The 18850-nt window shown below is 41.8% G+C and overlaps 1 protein-coding gene across 3 annotated transcripts; it reads left to right on the plus strand.

Annotated features, from left to right (window-relative positions):
• Positions 1–8878: 8878 nt before the first annotated feature.
• Positions 8879–15607, plus strand: SVBP (small vasohibin binding protein). 3 transcript variants are annotated; one of them, XM_055586167.1, is made up of 3 exons: positions 8879–8932; positions 9590–9739; positions 15178–15607. In XM_055586167.1, the coding sequence occupies exons 2-3, from the start codon at positions 9626–9628 to the stop codon at positions 15262–15264; spliced, it is 201 nt and encodes a 66-aa protein (XP_055442142.1). In that variant the 5' UTR covers positions 8879–8932; positions 9590–9625; the 3' UTR covers positions 15265–15607. The 3 variants fall into 3 exon arrangements, with proteins under 3 accessions (XP_055442142.1, XP_055442143.1, XP_055442144.1); XM_055586168.1 differs by having other exon boundaries at positions 8879–8922; XM_055586169.1 differs by lacking the exon at positions 8879–8932 and adding an exon at positions 9135–9286.
• Positions 15608–18850: the final 3243 nt, after the last annotated feature.

The following is an 18850-nucleotide window of genomic DNA, read 5'->3' on the forward strand; positions in this document are numbered from 1 at the left end:
TAATGATTCCTCTGCCCTTCTTTCAAAAGCTTTCCTTACACACTTGATTGTTGGTAAATTGTCTTATATAAAGGGACACATTGTGGATTTAGCCAATTATATTCCTATGGTAACATTTAATGTATTTCTCTATTTCTCAGATTTCCTAAACTGGAAAGCTGCAAGTTTGATTACATTCAGGTTCACTTCTGAGCTGTGTGACCTGGGTGAGAGTTGTAACCTACTGTTTCCCTACTAGTAAACTTCTTGTTCTGGCCTCACCACACTGTGTGTGGGATCTTAGTTTCCCAGCCAGGGATGGCATCCACGCCCCCAGCAGCAAAGGCTCAGGGCTCTAACCACTGGACTGCCAGGGAATTCTCCTTACCAGTAAAATTTTTTACATTTCTTTGTAATTTTTTCAGGAAAATCAACTTTTTAAAATTTTACCACAGCCTCATATACCAGAATAGTAAATAAACCAATCACTCTTTTTTTAAAAGTTATACTCTATTTATAGTTATTATAAAATATTGGCTATATTTCTTGTGCTGTACAATATATACTGTAGCTTATTTATTTTATAGGACTTCCAAGGTGGCACTAATGGTAAAGAACATGCCTGTCAACGCAGGAGATTCAAGAGAAGAAAGAGATACGAGTTGGATCCTTGGGCCAGGAGGATCCCCTGGAGAAGGAAATGGCAACCCAGTCCAGTATTCTTGCCTGGAGAATCCCAAGGACTGAGGAGCCTGGTGAACTATCCACAGTAGTTTGTATCTTATTGGTAAATTGAGGATAAGAATGGGAACTCCTTAATTGGGTGTAAAGATTAAATTTTTAAAACATGTAAAATACTTAGAACTGTGCTTTACACCCAATGAAAGTGTCAGCCGCTCAGCTGTGTCGGACTCTTTTCTACACCATCAATGGTAGCCAGCAAAAGGCTCCTCTGTCCAAGGGATTTTCCAGGCAAGAATACTGGAGTGGGTTGCCGTTTCCTTCTCCAGGGGATCTTCCCCACCCAGGGATCGAACCTACTTCTCCCCTATTGTTGGCAGATTCTTTAAGGTCTGAGCTATCAGGGAAGCCTGTTAGTTGCTCATTCATGTCCAGCTCTTTGCGACCACATGGACAGTAGCTCCCCAGATGCCCTTGTCCATGAAATTCTCCAGGCAAGAATATTGAAGTGGGTTGCCATTTCCTTCTCCAGGGGATCTTCCTGACCCAGGGATGGAATCCAGGTCTCCTGCATTGCAGGCACATTCTTCGCTCTCTGAGCCACGAGGGAAGCCCTTACACCCAGTAAATGGCAGCTATTATTATTATCTGAGAAAAGTCTGCAACTTGAAAGTGAAAGTGAAAGAAAGTGAAGTTGCTCAGTCGTGTCCGACTCTGCGACCCCATGGACTGTAGCCTACAAGGCTCCTCAGTCCATGGGATTTTCCAGGCAAGAATACTGGAGTGGGTTGCCATTTCTTTCACCAGGGGATCTTCCCGACCCAGGGATCGAACCCAAGTCTCCCGCATTGTAGGCAGACACTTTACCGTCTGAGCTACCAGGAAAGTGAATGACAATAATAAACAGAGGCAGTCTAAAAAGTGGGAGAAAATGGGAGAAAACAACAACTGATATCCCCAGAAGCATGAAATAAGATCCTGAATCAACAACACAAAAGCAAGAGGCTACCAAAAAGAAAGCCAAGGAACCAGGAAGAACACTGGAAATTAAAATTTTATAGCAAAAAATGAGCAAATTCAACAGAAAAACTAGAGGGTAAAGTTCAGAAAAATCTCGTATAGAGTTAGAATAAGCAAAGCCAGGAGATAGAAAATAAGAGAAAAAATGATGGGAAAAAACAAGGAAATCTAACACAATGAAAATTTCCCAGAATTGAAGACTATATGTTTCCTGATTGAAAGGGGCCACTGAATACCTACTGTAATGCATGAAAAAGACTTACATTATTATTACTTATCATGATAAAGGTTCAAAAGATCAAGAAGGGAAAATACATGCCCTAAAAGCTTCCAGAAACAACAAACAAAAATTACATAGGAAGTAACAGAAATCAGAATAAATCAGACTTCTCAAGAGTCTGCATGCGTGCAAAGGTGCTTCCGTCATGTCTGACTCTTTGCAACCCTATGGACTCTAGCCCACCAGGCCCCTCTGTCCATGGGATTCTCCAGGCAAGAATACTGGAGTGGGTTGCCATGCCTTCCTCCAGGGGATCTTCCTGACACAGGGACCAAACCAGCATCTCTTACATCTTCTGCATTGGCAAGTGCGTTCCTTACTACTAGTGCCACGTGGGAAGCCTTCTCAGAGTCTAGCCACATGAAAAGCTAGACAACAATGGATCAATGCCTTTAAAATTCTGAGAGAAAATGATTTCCAATCTGTACCACGCTAATCAAGTGTGAGAGCAAAATAAAGCCATTTTTAGACAAGCAAGATTTCAAAAATTTACCTCCCGTGAAACCGTCCTGGGGAAATTACTGGGGAATGAACTCCTCCAAAGTAAGAGAATAAACCACAAATAGGAAAATCCAGGAGACAGGGGCTTTGGCAAGAAGAGGAGATGGAAGTCCCCAGATGTGGTTAGGGGAAGTCTCAGAACTACAGTGGGACAACAAAGCTAAGAGTACAGCTTGGAGTGCGAAGAGGATAAGCCTAAGGAATGTTTTTTTCTCCAAGGGAAAAAAACAGTTGAAATATATTGGATTTTTGTGACCAGATTAAAAGACATTTTACAGTCCTGATGGAGAGTTTATGGAATGATTATCAGTAGATGCATAGATAATTACACAAAGGAAAAAAACAGACAATTTTTGACTCCAGGGTAAAAAAAAAAAAAAGTTGCTTAATAAAGTGAATGAAATATTAGTACAATATACACTGTAAAAATATTCTACAGTTATATTCATGTAAACACTGACTCAAGCAACCAGGGAATTGATAGACTAGCCAAGACTCTGTTGATGGTCCAGAGACAGAGAGGGAGAGAGAAATTATAAATTCATGGATGAAGAACAGAGAGGGGACTTTCACTCCCTCCTGGCTCCAGCCTTCACCTTCCTGATGAAGAATCCCAAACCAGTACCTCCACACCTATGACTCTCTGGAGCCCTGTGCCTATTGCCATCTGTAAGTATAAACTAGCTCTCTCTCTATCTGTATTACTCTCTCTCCCCCCACCCCCTCTCTCTCTCTCTCACACACACACATACCCCTCTGATTTATCCTCTTCCTCATCCCTTCCCAAGCCAACTCATCATACCTTCACTTTTTATCAGTGGTCCACTGTTTCTCCAACCTTCCAGTTTAGCTTTTCCACTACTTAATACTCTATATATCTAATCTGTTTCCACTGGCTTTATAAAGCCTTCCAAAGGTCCCTGCCCTGTCCCCAGCTATAATCTAATCCAGAGTTTATACGAATTTTATAAACTGTACAATGTGATAAAAGTGTAAAAAAATATAAATCTTGCTGAAGTTTAAATGTTCATTGAAAAAAATTTGGAAAATACAGAAAAGCACAGAGAAGATAAAATAATCTCCACTCAAAGTAATTTGAATATGCAATTTGATGTGTTTCTTTCCAGCCTCTTTTTCATGAAATGAAATGATAAAACAAATATTGTGACTATGTTGTACATTTAATATACTAAATTTATATTTAATATACTGGTCATATTTAATATACTAAAAATATTTTTAAAATATTTTTCTATGTCACTATAATGGGTGCACAGAATCCCATTTTAGTTATCCTGTGATTTACTTAATCAATCTCTATTTGTAAATATTTTGGTTGTTTTGGTTTTTTACTCTTAGGAATAGCACTCACTCTGATTAGTTAGGATAACTTAAAAGTGCAGTTGTTGAGTCAAAGGTTGTGCTTATTTTTTTGTTGTGATTTAAAAAACCCACATAACATAAAACTTACCATCTTAAATCTTTTATAAACTTTTAAATTGAAGTATAGTTGATATAGAATATTACATGTTACAGGTGAAAAATATAGTGATTCACAATGTGTAAAGGTTATATTCCATTTATAATTTCTACAACATACTAGTTGTATTCCCTGTGTTGTACAATATATCCATGTAGCTTATTTATAATTTGTACCTCTTAATCCCTTACCTCTTCTTGCCCCCTCCCCATCTTCCCACTGATTACCACTAGTTTGTTTTCAATACTTGTGAGTCTGATCCTTTTTAGTTATGGTCACTACACTTTTATTTTTTAGATTCCACATATAAGTGATATCATACAGTATTTGTCTTTCTCTGTCTGACTTACCTCACTTTTAGCATAATACCCTCCAAGTCCATCCATATTGTTGCAAATGGCAAAATTTCATTCTTTTTTTTTTTTGGATTGAGCAGTATTCCACTGTATATACATACCACACCTTCCATATCCATTCTACATCTGTTCATCTGTTGATGAACACTTAGGTTGTGTCCAAATCCAAATTGGCAATTGTAGACAATGACACTATGAACATTGGGGTGCATGTATCTTTTTAATTAGTGTTTTCATTTTCTTTGAATATGTATATCCAGGAGTGGAATTGCTGGGTCAGGTGGTAGTTTTATTTTTAGTTTTTTGAGAAATTTCCATATTGTTTTCCACAGTGGTTGCACCAAGTTACATTTCCACAAACAGTGTACAAGAGTTCCTTTGGGTCTACATCCTCAATAACATTTGTGTCTCTTTGATGATAGGCATTCTGACAGATATGAGATGCTATCTCATTGCCGTTTTAATTTGCACTTGATGAAAATGAAAGAGGAGAGTGAAAAAGCTGGCTTAAAACTCAACATTCAGAAAACTAAGATCATGGCATCTGGTCCCATCACTTCATGGCAAATAGGTGGGGAAACAATAGAAACAGTTACAGACTTTATTTGGGGGGGCTCCAAAATCACTGCAGATGGTGACTGCAGCCATAAAATTAAAAGACCCTTACTCCTTGGAAGAAAAGCTATGACCCACCTAGACAGCAAATTAAAAAGCAGAGACATTACTTTGCCAGCAAAGGTCCGTCTAGTCAAAACTATGGTTTTTCCAGTAGCCATGTATGGATGGGAGAGTTGGACTATAATGAAAGCTGAGCGCCGAAGGATTGATGCTTTTGAACTGTGGTGTTGAAGACTCTTGAGAGTCCCTTGGACTGCAAGGAGATCCAACCAGTCCATCCTAAAGGAAATCAGTCCTCAATATTCATTGGAAGGACTGATGCTGAAGCTGAAGCTCCAATACTTTGGCCACCTGATGCAAAGAACTGACTCATTTGAAAAGACCCTGATGCTGGGAAAGATTGAAGGCAGGAGGAGAAGGGGACAACAGAAGATGAGATGGTTGGATGACATTACCAATTCAATGGATATGAGTTTGAGCAAACTCTGGGAGTTGGTGATGGACAGGGAAGCCTGGAGTGCTACAGTCCGTGGAGTCTCAAAGAGTCGGAAATGACTGAGCAACTGAATTGAACGGAACTGATGATTAACGATGTTGAGCATCTGTTCATGTGCTTGTTGGTCATCTGTGTACCTTCTTTGGAAAAATGTCTATTCAGATATTCTGCCCATTTTTCAACTGGATTGTTTGTTTGTTTTTTATATTGAGTACATGAAATGTTTTGTATATTAACCCTTTATTGAACAATGTCATTTGCAAATATTTTCTCCTATGTCTTGTCATTTTGTTGATGGTTTCCTTTGCTATGCAAAAGATTTTAATAATTTCCCACTTGTGTGTTACTTTTATTTCCTTTGCTTTAGGAGACAGATCAAAAAAATTGTTACAATTTATGTCAAACTTGTTATGCTCATGTTTTCTTCTAGGAGTTTTAAGGATTTTGGTCTTATATTTAGGCATTTAATCCATTTTGAGTTTATTTTTGTGTATAGTGTTAGGGAGTGTTATAACTTCATTGTTTTACATGTAGCTCTCCAGTATTCCCAGCATAAATTGTTGAAGACACTGTCTTTTCTCCATTGTATATTCTTACCTCCTTTGTTGTAGATTAATTGACCATAAGTGCATGGGTTTATTTCTGGGCTCTGTATACTGTTCCATTGATCCATGTGTCTATTTTTGTGCCTATGCCATACTATTTTGATTACTGCAGCTTTGTAGTGTAGTCTAAAGTCAGAGAGCATGATTTCTCCAGGTCTGTTCTCCTTTCTCAATATTGTTTTCACTATTCAGGCTCTTTTTTGTATCCATGCAAATTTTAAAATTACTTGTTCTAGTTCTGTGAAAAATGCTCTTGGTATTGTGATAGGGATTGCACTAAATCTAGATTGCCTTTGACAGTATGGTCATTTTAATAGCAGTAATTCTTCCAGTCCATGAACATGGTTCGTCTTTCCATTTGTTTGTGTCTTCAATTTCTTTCATCAGTGTTCTATAATTTTCCAAGGACAGGTATTTACCTCCTTAGGTGGGTTTATCATCTTAACTATTTTTTAAGTGTGCAGTGCTGTGATATTAACTATTTACACACTGTTGTAGAGAAGGCAGTGGCAACCCACTCCAGTACTCTTGCCTGGAAAATCCCATGGACAGAGGAGCCTGGTGGGCTGCAGTCCATGGGGTCGCTAGGAATCAGACATGACTGAGCGACTTCACTTTCACTTTTCACTTTCATGCATTGGAGAAGGAAATGGCAACCCACTCCAGTGTTCTTGCCTGGAGAATCCCAGGGATGGGGGAGCCTGGTGGGCTGCCGTCTATGGGGTCGCACAGAGTCGGATGCGACTAAAGTGACTTAGCAGCAGTGCAGCTGATCTTCTAGGACTTTTTCATCTTGCAAAGCTGAAATTCAATATCCATTGAACAGCTTCCCTTCCCCCCACACCAGTCTGTGGCAATCACCATTCTACTTTTTTAAGAATTTGACTACTTTAGATATCTCACAAAAACAGAATCAAGCATTATTTGTCCTTTTGAGGGGTTATGCTCATTATCAAAGCTTTTGCTGTGCAGTGATAAACTGGCTTCTCAAAAGGTTGTGATAATTTACATTTTGACAGAAAAACATATATTTCTGCTTTATTGACTATGCCAAAGCCTTTGACTGTGTGGATCACAATAAACTGTGGAAAATTCTTCAAGAGATGGGAATGCCAGACCACCTGACCTGCCTCTTGAGAAACCTATATGCAGGTCAGGAAGCAACAGTTAGAACTGGACATGGAACAACAGACTGGTTCCAAACAGGAAAAGGAGTGCATCAAGGCTGTATATTGTCACCCTGCTTATTTAACTTATATGCAGAGTACATCATGAGAAATGCTGAGCTGGAAGAAGCACAAGCTGGAATCAAGATTGCCGGGAGAAATATCAATAACCTCAGATATGCAGATGACACCACCCTTATGGCAGAAAGTGAAGAACTAAAAAGCCTCTTGATGAAAGTGAAAGTAGAGAGTGAAAAAGTTGGCTTAAAGCTCAACATTCAGAAAACGAAGATCATGGCATCCGGTCCCATCACTTCATGGGAAACAGATGGGAAAACAGTGGAAACAGTGTCAGACTTTATTTTTTGGGGCTCCAAAATCACTGCAGATGGTGACTGCAGCCATGAAATTAAAAGACGCTTACTCCTTGGAAGAAAAGTTATGACCAACCTAGGTAGCATATTGAAGAGCAGAGACATTACTTTGCCAACAAAGCTCCGTTTAGTCAAGGCTATGGTTTTTCCAGTGGTCTTGTATGGATGTGAGAGTTGGACTGTGAAGAAGGCTGAGCGCCGAAGAATTGATGCTTTTGAACTGTGGTGTTGGAGAAGACTCTTGAGAGTCCCTTGGACTGCAGGGAGATCCAACCAGTCCATTCTAAAGGAGATCAGCCCTGGGTGTTCTTTGGAAGGAACGATGCTAAAGCTGAAACTCCAGTACTTTGGCCATCTCATGAGAAGAGTTGGCTCATTGGAAAAGACTCTGATGCTGGGAGGGATTGGGGGCAGGAGGAGAAGGGGACGACAGAGGATGAGATGGCTGGATGGCATCACTCACTCGATGGACATGAGTTTGAGCAAGCTCCAGGAGTTGGTGATGGACAGGGAGGCCTGGCGTGCTGCGATTCATGGGGTCGCAAAGAGTCGAACACGACTGAGCGACTGAACTTAACTGAACTGAACTGAAAGTGTGTGAGTGTCCATCAGGCTATACATCACTGCTGCTTAGAATCCCCTTTTTGTTTCCGTTGTTGCCTAGTCCTTGAAGGAACAACAGGAGTGGACATGCCTGGGATTTCCCAGGCAAGAGTACTGGAGTGGATTGCCATTTCCTTCTCCAGGGAATCTCCCTGACCCAGAGACGGAACCTGCAACTCCCGCATTGCAGGCCGATTCTTTACTGCTGAGCCACCATAGAAGCCCAAAATTACTGTATATATTATCGAAGCCCAAAATTACTGTATATAGTTATAAAAATGTAATTTTTTAAAAAGTAACTAAAATTATCGATTGTCAGTGAACCTGAGCGTTTCTCTTCGTTTATATTGGCTACTTACACTCTGTCAGGATTTCCTTTCTTCAAAGCATTCTAGTAAATGGGGTCTCATTTGATCTTCCTAACAAGTTTACGAATCCAGAAGACAGCAATCACCATCCCTCAGCGAGTTACAATTCTAGCCCCAGGTTTCAGATCTCTCCCTTCAAAGCCTAGTAGCTGTCCCAGGAAAAATCCCCCTGGACAAGTTTCAGCTACAGGTACCCACGCACCCAACCCAGCCCCGGCCCCAGCCCCAGCCCCAGCCCCAGCCCCAGCCCCAGCTCCAACTCCTGAGCCTTCTGCGCCCGCGCAAGCTGGCCTGTGGGCGGGGCCTAGGCCCGCCGGCCCGCCCTTCGTTTCCTTGCCCCGCCCCCAGGCCACGCCCAATCCGAGGCGCGGCAGGCTCAGAAGCTAGGCCAGGAGGTAGGGGAAGGTGAGGGTCCACGCGTGGGGCTTGTCCGCGCCGCGGCGGGGCCGGAATCCTGAGGCCGGGGAGGAAAGGCGCTGAGTCCCGAGCGCCGCCCGCCTCCCGCCGCCATTTTGTACCCGGAGAGGGCGGTGGCGGCGGGAGGGGAGCTCCCCTGGGGCCGGGCTTGGGTCCCGGGCGGGGCGGTGGCGGAGGGCGGGCCGGCAGGCTGTTACCGTCTGGGAGGACAGAGGTGGGGTCCCGAGGTTGGCGGCCGCGTGATGCTCCGGCTCCCCGCCGCCCCGCTTCGAGACTTCGGCTGGCCGGTCCCTCTGGGCCGCGGTGTCCTGCAGTGCCACGCTGGATGCAGCCCGCGACAGTGTAGGAAACTGTTCACTGTGCTCTTTGCGTTTGGTGCTCATACCGCAGCTGGTGGGAGGGGCCAGGGAATGGACCGTTGTTCTCTTGTGAAGATGGGGAAAACTAAGGCTCGGAGTGGGGGTGAGATTCGCCTAGAGACACTCAGTGAGGTGGTGGCAGTAGGGGTCTTATTCCTCCAATGCAGCGCCCTTTCCTCCGGGCCCCTCTGCCTCAGGAAGGAGCTGAGGTAGGGCCTAAGTTTCTGGGAGTTCGTTCGTTCGTTCGTTCTTTGTTTTTAGATCAGCCTTCCTCTGTACCATCCAGGTTAGAGCTTACTAAGAAGTGTACGGAAATCAAGTCATGGATCCACCTGCACGTAAAGAAAAGCCCAAAGTTAAAGAACCTGTCAGCAGAATCGAGAAGGCCAAGCAGAAATCAGCCCAGCAGGAGCTGAAGCAGAGACAGAGAGCAGAGGTGAGAGTGAGGAGGGCCCTTGTACCTGTAGTTTGCTGGAGGTGATGCTGGAATAGGGAGAGCGGAGAATGGTATAGGAGAGCTCCGCCTGCCTCCAGCCAAAAACAGGGTTCTCCTAGGTGTCCAGAGGAGAGCACTGAGGACCAGAAGGTGAGGTGGCAGACCAGAGTCACATGCCAAGTGTCAGGAACCCCACCCCCACCCCGACCAGTCCCAGGTGGTCTCCTCATGACCCCGGTGCCGAGCTTTTGTGGTAGGGTCCTGAGGGAAGGAAGAGAGGAGAAGGAGAAGGGCCGTGTGAGGCAGGGTCCTGTAAGGGAGTCCAAGAACAAGTGTCAGACACCCTAGCACGGATGGCCTGGATTTGGCCTGGAGAGTAGCTGCTCCTAATTCAGAAGTGGAGGCCCGAGCTCTACACTCAGCACTGTGTTCCTCTGTTCAGTCTGCCCTTAAAGGTCTGTTTGACTGTTTACATGAATGTTTTACTTTAGTATTTAATACCAGGAAAAAGCTCACTCTGGTCTTTCCCCTCTATTTCTTTTGTTTCTTTTTTTTCTTTTTTTTTTTTTGAAATTTCAAAATACAGAAAAACAGAATATTATAACAAACACCTGGATTCTCAGCACCCAAGATTGGCAGTGTTTAACATTTTGTCATATTTGCATGTAGTCTTTTTTAAGATAAATAAAAATTACCTGTAAATTTGGAATCCCCTCTCTCCATTTCCTGTCTTATGCCATTTTTCCCCTCTTTATGGACAACCATGATTTTTTTTAACACTTTTACACTCAACTATATTAGTAGATATTCTTGAACAATATAAAAGTTTTTGTTTTAAAATCTTACATTAAACTAACTGCATATATTTTATTTTGTATTATGTTTTTTAGAATTATTCATGTTAATATAAGAATCTAGTTTATACCTCATCACTGTTTATAGTAGTCTACTTTGTGAAGCCTTTGTATATTTACCCTGTCATCCAGTGATGAATGTTTAAATGATTTATAAGGGGTTTTTTTTGCTGTTACAAACAGTGCTGTAGTGAAAACCCTTTAGATGTTTCCTTTGACTCCTGTACTGGAATTCCTATAGGGCGAATATAACTAGAAGTAGAATTACTTTTCTACTTTTCAAATTTATTCAGTTATTCAGTTCAGTTCAGTTCAGTCACTCATTCGTGTCCAACTCTTTGCAACCCCATGATTCGCAGCACGCCAGGCCTCCCTGTCCATCACCAACTCCCGGAGTTCACTCAGATTGACGTCCATTGAGTCAGTGATGCCATCCAGCCATCTCATCCTCTGTCGTCCCCTTCCTCTCCTACCCCCAATCCCTCCCAGCATCAGAGTCTTTTCCAATGAGTCAACTCTTTGCATCAGGTGGCCAAAGTATTGGAGTTTCAGCTTTAGCATCATTCCTTCCAAAGAAATCCCAGGGCTGATCTCCTTCAGAATGGACTGGTTGGATCTCCCTGCAGTCCAAGGGACTCTCAAGAGTCTTCTCCAACACCAGCTCAAAAGCATCAATTCTTTGGTGCTCAGCCTTCTTCACAGTCCAACTCTCACATCCATACATGACCACAGGAAAAACCAAAGCCTTGACTAGACGGACCTTAGTTGGCAAAGTAATGTCTCTGCTTTTGAATATGGTATCTAGGTTGGTCATAACTTTCCTTCCAAGGAGTAAGCGTCTTTTAATTTCATGGCTGCAGTCACCATCTGCAGTGATGTTGCCAAATTGTTTTCAAAGAGATTATACAAATTTGTACCCATATTAGCAGAATAAGAGGGTTCTCATCCCTCACTTCTTTTTCAGTGCTTAATAGTGTCAGACCTTAAATTTTTGTTAATCTGATCCAGTCACTAATGATACTGAACTGCGACTACATGCTAGGCACTGTTGAGGGCATGGAGGAGTCCCTGCCTTTGTGGAGCTTGCATTCAGTGAGGAAGGCCATCATGATGAGTAAATTTAATAGTGTGTTTGAAGTTAATCTATAAACTGAAATTTACCTTTGGATTAAGTCAGACTGTCTGAGAGTGTGGACCTGGCTTCCAACAGATTGTTCCCACTTTCCTTCACCTCTGCATCCCCCCTGGACGCAGGCCCCCAGATGATTGTACTGCATTGCACTTTGGTGAAAGTTGGAGAACCGCTATAAGAAACAGCGCTAGGAAACTGTGCTTTGTGCACACTGCAGTGGTAGATGTTATTGAGGACATTGTTCATGCACACACTGACACCCTGTTGGTGAGCTTTCACGGGTTATACTTACTTGTCTGACCTCAAATCCCAGCTCCTCCATAAGTTCCAGTTCTTCCCAGGTCAACTTGGGCAAGATACTTAACCTCTCTGAACCTCGGTTCTTCATTTCCTCCTTGGTAAAATGAGGATTGATGACATCAGTCACATGAGTTTGTTGTAAGCAGAAATGGTGTATCTGAAGCACGTAGTACAGTGCCTGCCCCAGAGAAGGCACTGGAAAATGGCAGTGCTGGGTGCCACGGGTCTGCGCTTTCACTGCGCTGAGTCTAAGTCGGGTTGCGCTGACTTGCTACGCGGTCATATTGGACTTGCGCTGTTGTAGCAGCTGGCACTTGTTGAGCTCCTCAGATGTGCCAGGCATGTGCCTGACCACATGTAATCTTCATACTGCTGTGTATTACTGTTGATCCCACTTTGACCTTTGTAAATCCATCCTGGAATAAAGATGGGAGATATAACATACGTGACCTTGTGAGGCAGGAGGCATTATCATCATTTAAAGTGAGGTATGGTGACCAGAATCCCTAGGTGGTGATGGCCTGAGGGGCAGGGCTGCCATCTAAACAGGTCTCTTGACATTCTTCCCTGCTTCCAGCTTTGCCCCACAGCTGCTAGTCCATCTGTGTGGCCTGGAATGCAACCTCCTAAGATAAGAATGTGACAGGAGCCCATGTAGGGAGGCAGAAACACAGTTTCCATTCAGTTTTGCATAGATGCCACATTCCAGGAAGTGAGACGAGAGGGGAGAATGGACACGGAGGCCCATTTGGCAGTTGAAGCAACATTTGGAACTTTTGATGACCCTTTCTTTCTTGAAAGTCTTTCATTCCTTGGCTTGGACCCTTGACCCATTTTAAGTCTTCTTTCTCTGCTTAGTATAAATATACACTTAATACATAATAATATATATAATACATATAAATAATATATATAAAATGTATTTGTACTCTTGAAGAAGATGAATAAAACACCCTACCACCCAACTACAGAAATAGAACATGACCGTACATTGGCAGGCCTCTCTGGCCATGTCTCCAACCTTCCCACGAGCAGTACCCATACCCTCAGTCCTTAATTTTATGCTAATCACCCCCTTGCTGTTCTGTATTAATTTACTGTTTCTATGTGTACTCCTAAATAATACTGTATAACATAACAGTGTATCATCTAGTTTTGTGTGTTTCTAAACTTTATGTATGCTACCATATTCCATGACTGGCCCTGTTCACTGAGCATGTTTTTTTAACCATTCAAATTTATTTGTGTTTGTTAAACATACATAAATCATGACCATTTTAACCATACATTTTGAGAATCATTGCAGTTGTTTGAAAGTGTTTTTATCACTGTGGGGAGTTCTATTTTCCTTGAAGGTTACAGAATCTTACCACAATTTTTAAAAATTGGGGGAAAAAAGATTGTAGGATTATTCAAGCTTTCTGTTTAGTCAGTTTTCATCATTTTACTCTTCCTCGGAATTTGTATCATTTAAGTTTTCAAACTTACCGACACGAAGTTTGTAAATTTTAATTTCTACTCTGGCTTCCCAGGGGGTGAAGAATGTTCCTGCAATGCAGGAGACCTAGCTTTGATCCCTGAGTCAGGAGGATCCCCTGGAGAAGGCAATAGCTACTCACTCCAGTATTCTTGTCTGAAGAGTTCCACGGTCAAAGGAACCTGGCAGGCTACAGTTCATGGGGTTGCAAAGAACTGGATACGACTGAGCAACTAACACACATGTATCAGTAATTATGACTTCTTTTTAATTCTGATAATATTCGTGCAGCCTCCCTTTTATGTCAACAAGTCTCAGAGGTTTGCAGTTTTCTTTAGAATTTTCAAAGAACCATCTTACAGTTTCAGTGATCCTCTCTGTTGTACATTTGGTTGCCTTTTCATTAATTTCTGCTCTTATTTTATATTTTTTATTTGTCTCACTTCTCAGGGTTTTTTCCCTTTTCTTCTTTTTGATTATTCAAATTTTATCCCCTACACACAAACATGACCCTTTTCCTCTATACAAATTTGGAAGTTTTATGTTGTTTCTGGTTCTTTGGTGGACTGATGAATTACTGCAGGGTGAAGCAATAAGGTAGATACCCTGCCTTTCACCTTGGAATGGCTCTTGCAGTTTTCTCCTCCCTCCACTGCCTGCCCTGGGTCACGTTCCTACTCCCTCCTACCTGGACTGTTGTAACAGATGTCTCCTAAGTGCCTGTGATCTCTCCTCCCTGACTGCATCCTTCACATGGTCTTCAGTTTTCTTTCTCAAAGCACAGATATAATCAGGTTTCTTCCCTGCACACTTATCTCTCCAGAGTTGGTCAGATTAAGTCCAGATTACTTGGTATGGCATTTAAGAGCCTAACATACCTTTCTTTCTTTCTCTAGCTCCCCAACCTTTCGTATTTAGCATCCTTGAAGTTTCTAGAACTAATGCTCTGCTTTTACATTTAATCATAAAATCCATTGTTCTGTCACTTGGGTTCTTTCCCCAGTCTCTACCTGTTTAAATCCTATGTGTGTTAGTCTCTTAGTCATGTCTTGACTCTTTGCAACCCCATTGGCTGTAGCCCGCCAGGTCCTTTGTTCGTGGGGATTCTCCAGGCAATAATACTGGAGTGGGTTGCCTTTTCCTTCTCCAAGGGATCTTCCTGACCCAGGGATCGAACCCAGGTCTCCTGCATGGCAAGCAGATTCTTTACCATCTGAGCTATAGGGAAATCCCACCAACCCTTTTTTTTTTTGGCTTTGCGGGCTCTTCGTTGAGGTATGCAGGCTTTTCTCTAGTGCTGTGTGACTTCTCTTGTTGTGGAGCATGGGCTCTGGAGTGAACAGGCTCAGTAGTTGCGGTGTATGGGCTTAGTTGCCCCGCATGTGGGATCTTAACTTCCTAACCAGGGATTGAACCGCCTCCCCTGCATTGGAAGGTGGATTCTTAACCACAGGACCACCAGGGAAATCCCCTACCGTCCTTTCAAGGCCAGGTCAAGCCTCACTGCTTCTTTCCTGATTCCCCGGTGGAGCTAATGTTTGCCTCTCTGGTTGCTTTATCACTGCCCCTGCATTACTGATGCAGTTCTGGCATTTTCAGATGACACAGCCTGTGGTGTCTGAAGACAGGTTGAGCAGCTGCCTCCATTGTTAACATATCTTTTTCTTCCGTTCAGATCTATGCCCTCAACAGAGTCATGACAGAACTGGAGCAGCAGCAGTTTGATGAATTCTGTAAACAGATGCAGCCTCCTGGAGAGTGAACCACCCCTGCGTTCACACTAGATGGGACCCTGGAAGCTTTGTTTATGAGCGTGTTAGCAGTTTTAAGCTGAGATGGCCCATTTGGAGCCTTACACAGCTAGACAAGAAGAGATTTGTGTTATTCCTGAAACTGGATAAATCAGAACTTCCTGTATGTAACTTGCTTCACTAGTTCCTCCAATCTGAATGGCCCATTACTTGCTGAAGAGACTTCTTCTATTCTTCCAAGACAGTACATTCTTTTGTTTTTTAACTTTTTCTATTGTTTGAAAAAAAAATCAGTGTTTCTTCTGAAACTGTAAACCTTCTCTAAAAATACAAATAAAATACTAATGAAATGTTTGTTTGCTCATACTTTAGGGGTGCCTAGTCATAAGAAAGTGGAGTCAAAATGAATGTAATAGGTAGGAAAAGTTGACATGAGCAGAGGGGAGCCTTTTTCCTTCAGGAATGGAGCAGATGTGAGAGGACAGAAAGCACATGACTGTTTCCAGATTCATTCTTCCTGAGGCTAGGGCTCTGCAGACCCTGTAGATCCTAAGTCTTTAGCTATACAGGTGTAAATATATGACTTTTACTCCCAGATGAGCCACTACTCAGAGCCTTGAAGCTAAGATTCCTGTCACCCTATGAATGTGGAGAGCTTACAGGAGGCTTGTACCAATAAGGGGAGGAGGGGAGCGAAGTGCTTTTAGTTTTTCATTTTGTATTTTATTGGGCTTAGAAGCAGAATATGCATGGAAATGAGACTGATTACTCAGAGGGTACAACAGCCAACATTGCCTCCTCTGTTACTCTGTGCTAGAAATACCTGTATTTCCCCTAGTGGTTCTGGGAACATCTCTAGCAATTCCCACCTCCTTTTTGTCTCCCCACTGCTCTGAAGTCACTGAGAATTCTGTTCCCATTCCTATGCTTACTTTGGCAATAAACCGTGATGTTAAGGAACTTGCTGTCCCTATGGAGAATGTGTTCTGAGAGCCTAAGTCTTAGTTAAGGATAACCTTTACACAGATTATCCCCATAAGTAGTAATTAGGTTCTATAGTGTCCTATTGAATTTGGATTGAATGCAAATTTTTCAGTTTTATGTTTTGGAGGAATGGGGGTTTGGAGTAAGCTGTCATAAACAGGAAATGATGTAGTATACTAGAAAGAACAGTTTTGGGGTCAAGTATAGTTCTTACTACTTTGGATAAGTTATTAACCTCTTTAAGCCTCACTCTTCTCCCATCTGTGTAATGGAGTAATATTTTCTTCCTCTCAAGATCATTCATCAAGAAATAAGATAATGTATGTAATAACTACTCAGTAAATATTGCTTCCCAGCTACCTTACTTCATGGGATATGTTTCAAATTTCAAATAACCAATTAATATATGAGTGTTGGTTGGAAGGATTCTGATCCTTAGTTGGGAACTGATTGTATTAACATGTCACAGCCCTGGATATAGTTTATCCTAGAGAAATGTTCTAGTATTGCAAACTGTAGGTGGTTGTCAAATCAGTTTAATAAATTATGACTAGCTTATCTTTTTAATTAAACAATAGGGGCCTACCTGGTGGTTCAGTGGTTAAGAATCCACCTTGCAATGCAGGGGATGCCGGTAGATCCCACATGCTGCAACTAAACATCGGCATGCCAAAACTAAGACCCAGTGCAGCCAAATAATTTTTTTTTTTTAAAGCTTTTAAAGAAAGAACAGAACAGATTTTAAAATATCAATGTGGTGAGGATATTGTTTCATGAAGCTTTTGTTTCAGCTTTCAGTTTTTTACCATTGAGTATAATGTTAGCTGTGTGTTTGCATATGTGGACTTGAATATGTAGAGGTACATTCCTTCTATACCCACTTTATAATAGGTGTTGAATCTTATCAAACACTTTCTGCATCAAGTGAGATGTGATTTTTATACATAATTTTCTTTAATGTGGTGTAGCACATTGGTTTGTGCATCCTAGAATCCCTTAATCTTAACAATCCACTTAATCCTTTTAATATATTGTGTATTTGGTTTGCCAATATTTTGTTGAGGATTTTTGTGTCTATATTCAGTAGTGACACATGTCTGTAATTTCCCTTTTATGTGTGTTTTCTCCATTTGCTTTTGGTATAGGGTGACGTGGGCCTTATAAAATAGGAAGTATTCCTTCCTCTTCAGTTATTTGGAGTAGTTTGAGAAGGATATTAAGTCTTCTTGGAATGTGTGGTAGAATTCACCTGTAACCCCACCAGGGCCTGGACTTTTGTTTGGGGGAAGTTTTTGATTACTGTTTCAGTCTCTACTAGTGATCAATCTATTAGGATTTTCTATTTCTTCATGATTCACTCTTGGAAGACCTTCCTTCTAGGTTGTCCAATTTGTTGATTTATAGCTGACCTAATCTTTTATATTTCTGTCATATCCATTGTTATTTCTCCTCTTTCATTGTTGAGTTTATTGGTACCTCCTTTTTTTCTTAGTGAGTCTAACAGTTTGTCAGCTCTCAACTGATCTATAACTATCCTCATATCGCTAACCTAAAGTTTTGTTTGAGGTGATGTAGTATGATTATTCGGAGAAGGCAATGGCACCCCATCCAGTACTCTTGCCTGGAAATTCCCATGGACAGAGGAGCCTGGTGGGCTCCAGTCCATGGGGTCGCTAAGAGTCGGGCCCGACTGAGCAACTTCACTTTCACTTTTCACTTTCATGCATTGGAGAAGGAAATGGCAATCCACTCCAGTATTCTTGCCTGGAGAATCCCAGGGACAGAGGAGCCTAGTGGGCTGCCATCTATGGGGTCCCACAGAGTCGGACACAACTGAAGCGACTTAGCAGCAGCAGCAGCAGTATGATTATTATTGTTATAAACAAAGTACCAAGTGTATTTTCCCTTTCAAAGTATTCCTCTGGAAGTCTACATATTTATTTCAGCTCTGCTGCTATGGCTCAGAATGGATATGGAAATCCTCTTTCAGAATTGCATCTTCTTCCTTTGAACATAGTTCAAGTTCTGGAAATAGCCAGAAGTCATTTGAGGCCAAAATCAATAGCTAATTTGGTTTTGGTTTAAAAAGAGGATATCATTGGCTAATATTAAATATTATTAGGTTTTTGAACTAAATTTGGTTGGCTCGAGCAAAATAAGTATTTTTTGAGCACCTATTATATCTAGGCACTGTGCTAAGTGCTGACCTCTAAGAGCATATGTGAAGACAGTTATCATCTTAGAATTCCTAAAATATTTTGGTGAAGGATAGCAACAGTGAAGTGAGGGTTCAGCATTAAAGGGCATCACACTGAAATGTCTGAGCCCATGTATGTTTGTAAGATTCCTACTACATTATTCTAACCTTGTCCATAACTCACTAGAATGCACGACCAAATCAATTCATCTACAAAGTATATGTTTCTGAGTGTGGGGCACTGCTGTGTCAGGCAGCAGAAACACGAATATGTAAACTGAAGGAACTTAAAAATCTAAGAAACAGATCTATTCATCTATCCATGAAAAAAAAATGTAAGTGCTATAACAGATATGAACAGAAAAGAGGGTGCTGTCTTTTCCTTTAGAGCCAAATCAGAGCAATGTGGACTTCAC

The sequence above is a fragment of the Bubalus kerabau genome, chromosome 6, assembly GCF_029407905.1.
Source record: "Bubalus kerabau isolate K-KA32 ecotype Philippines breed swamp buffalo chromosome 6, PCC_UOA_SB_1v2, whole genome shotgun sequence".
Taxonomy (NCBI): domain Eukaryota; kingdom Metazoa; phylum Chordata; class Mammalia; order Artiodactyla; family Bovidae; genus Bubalus; species Bubalus kerabau.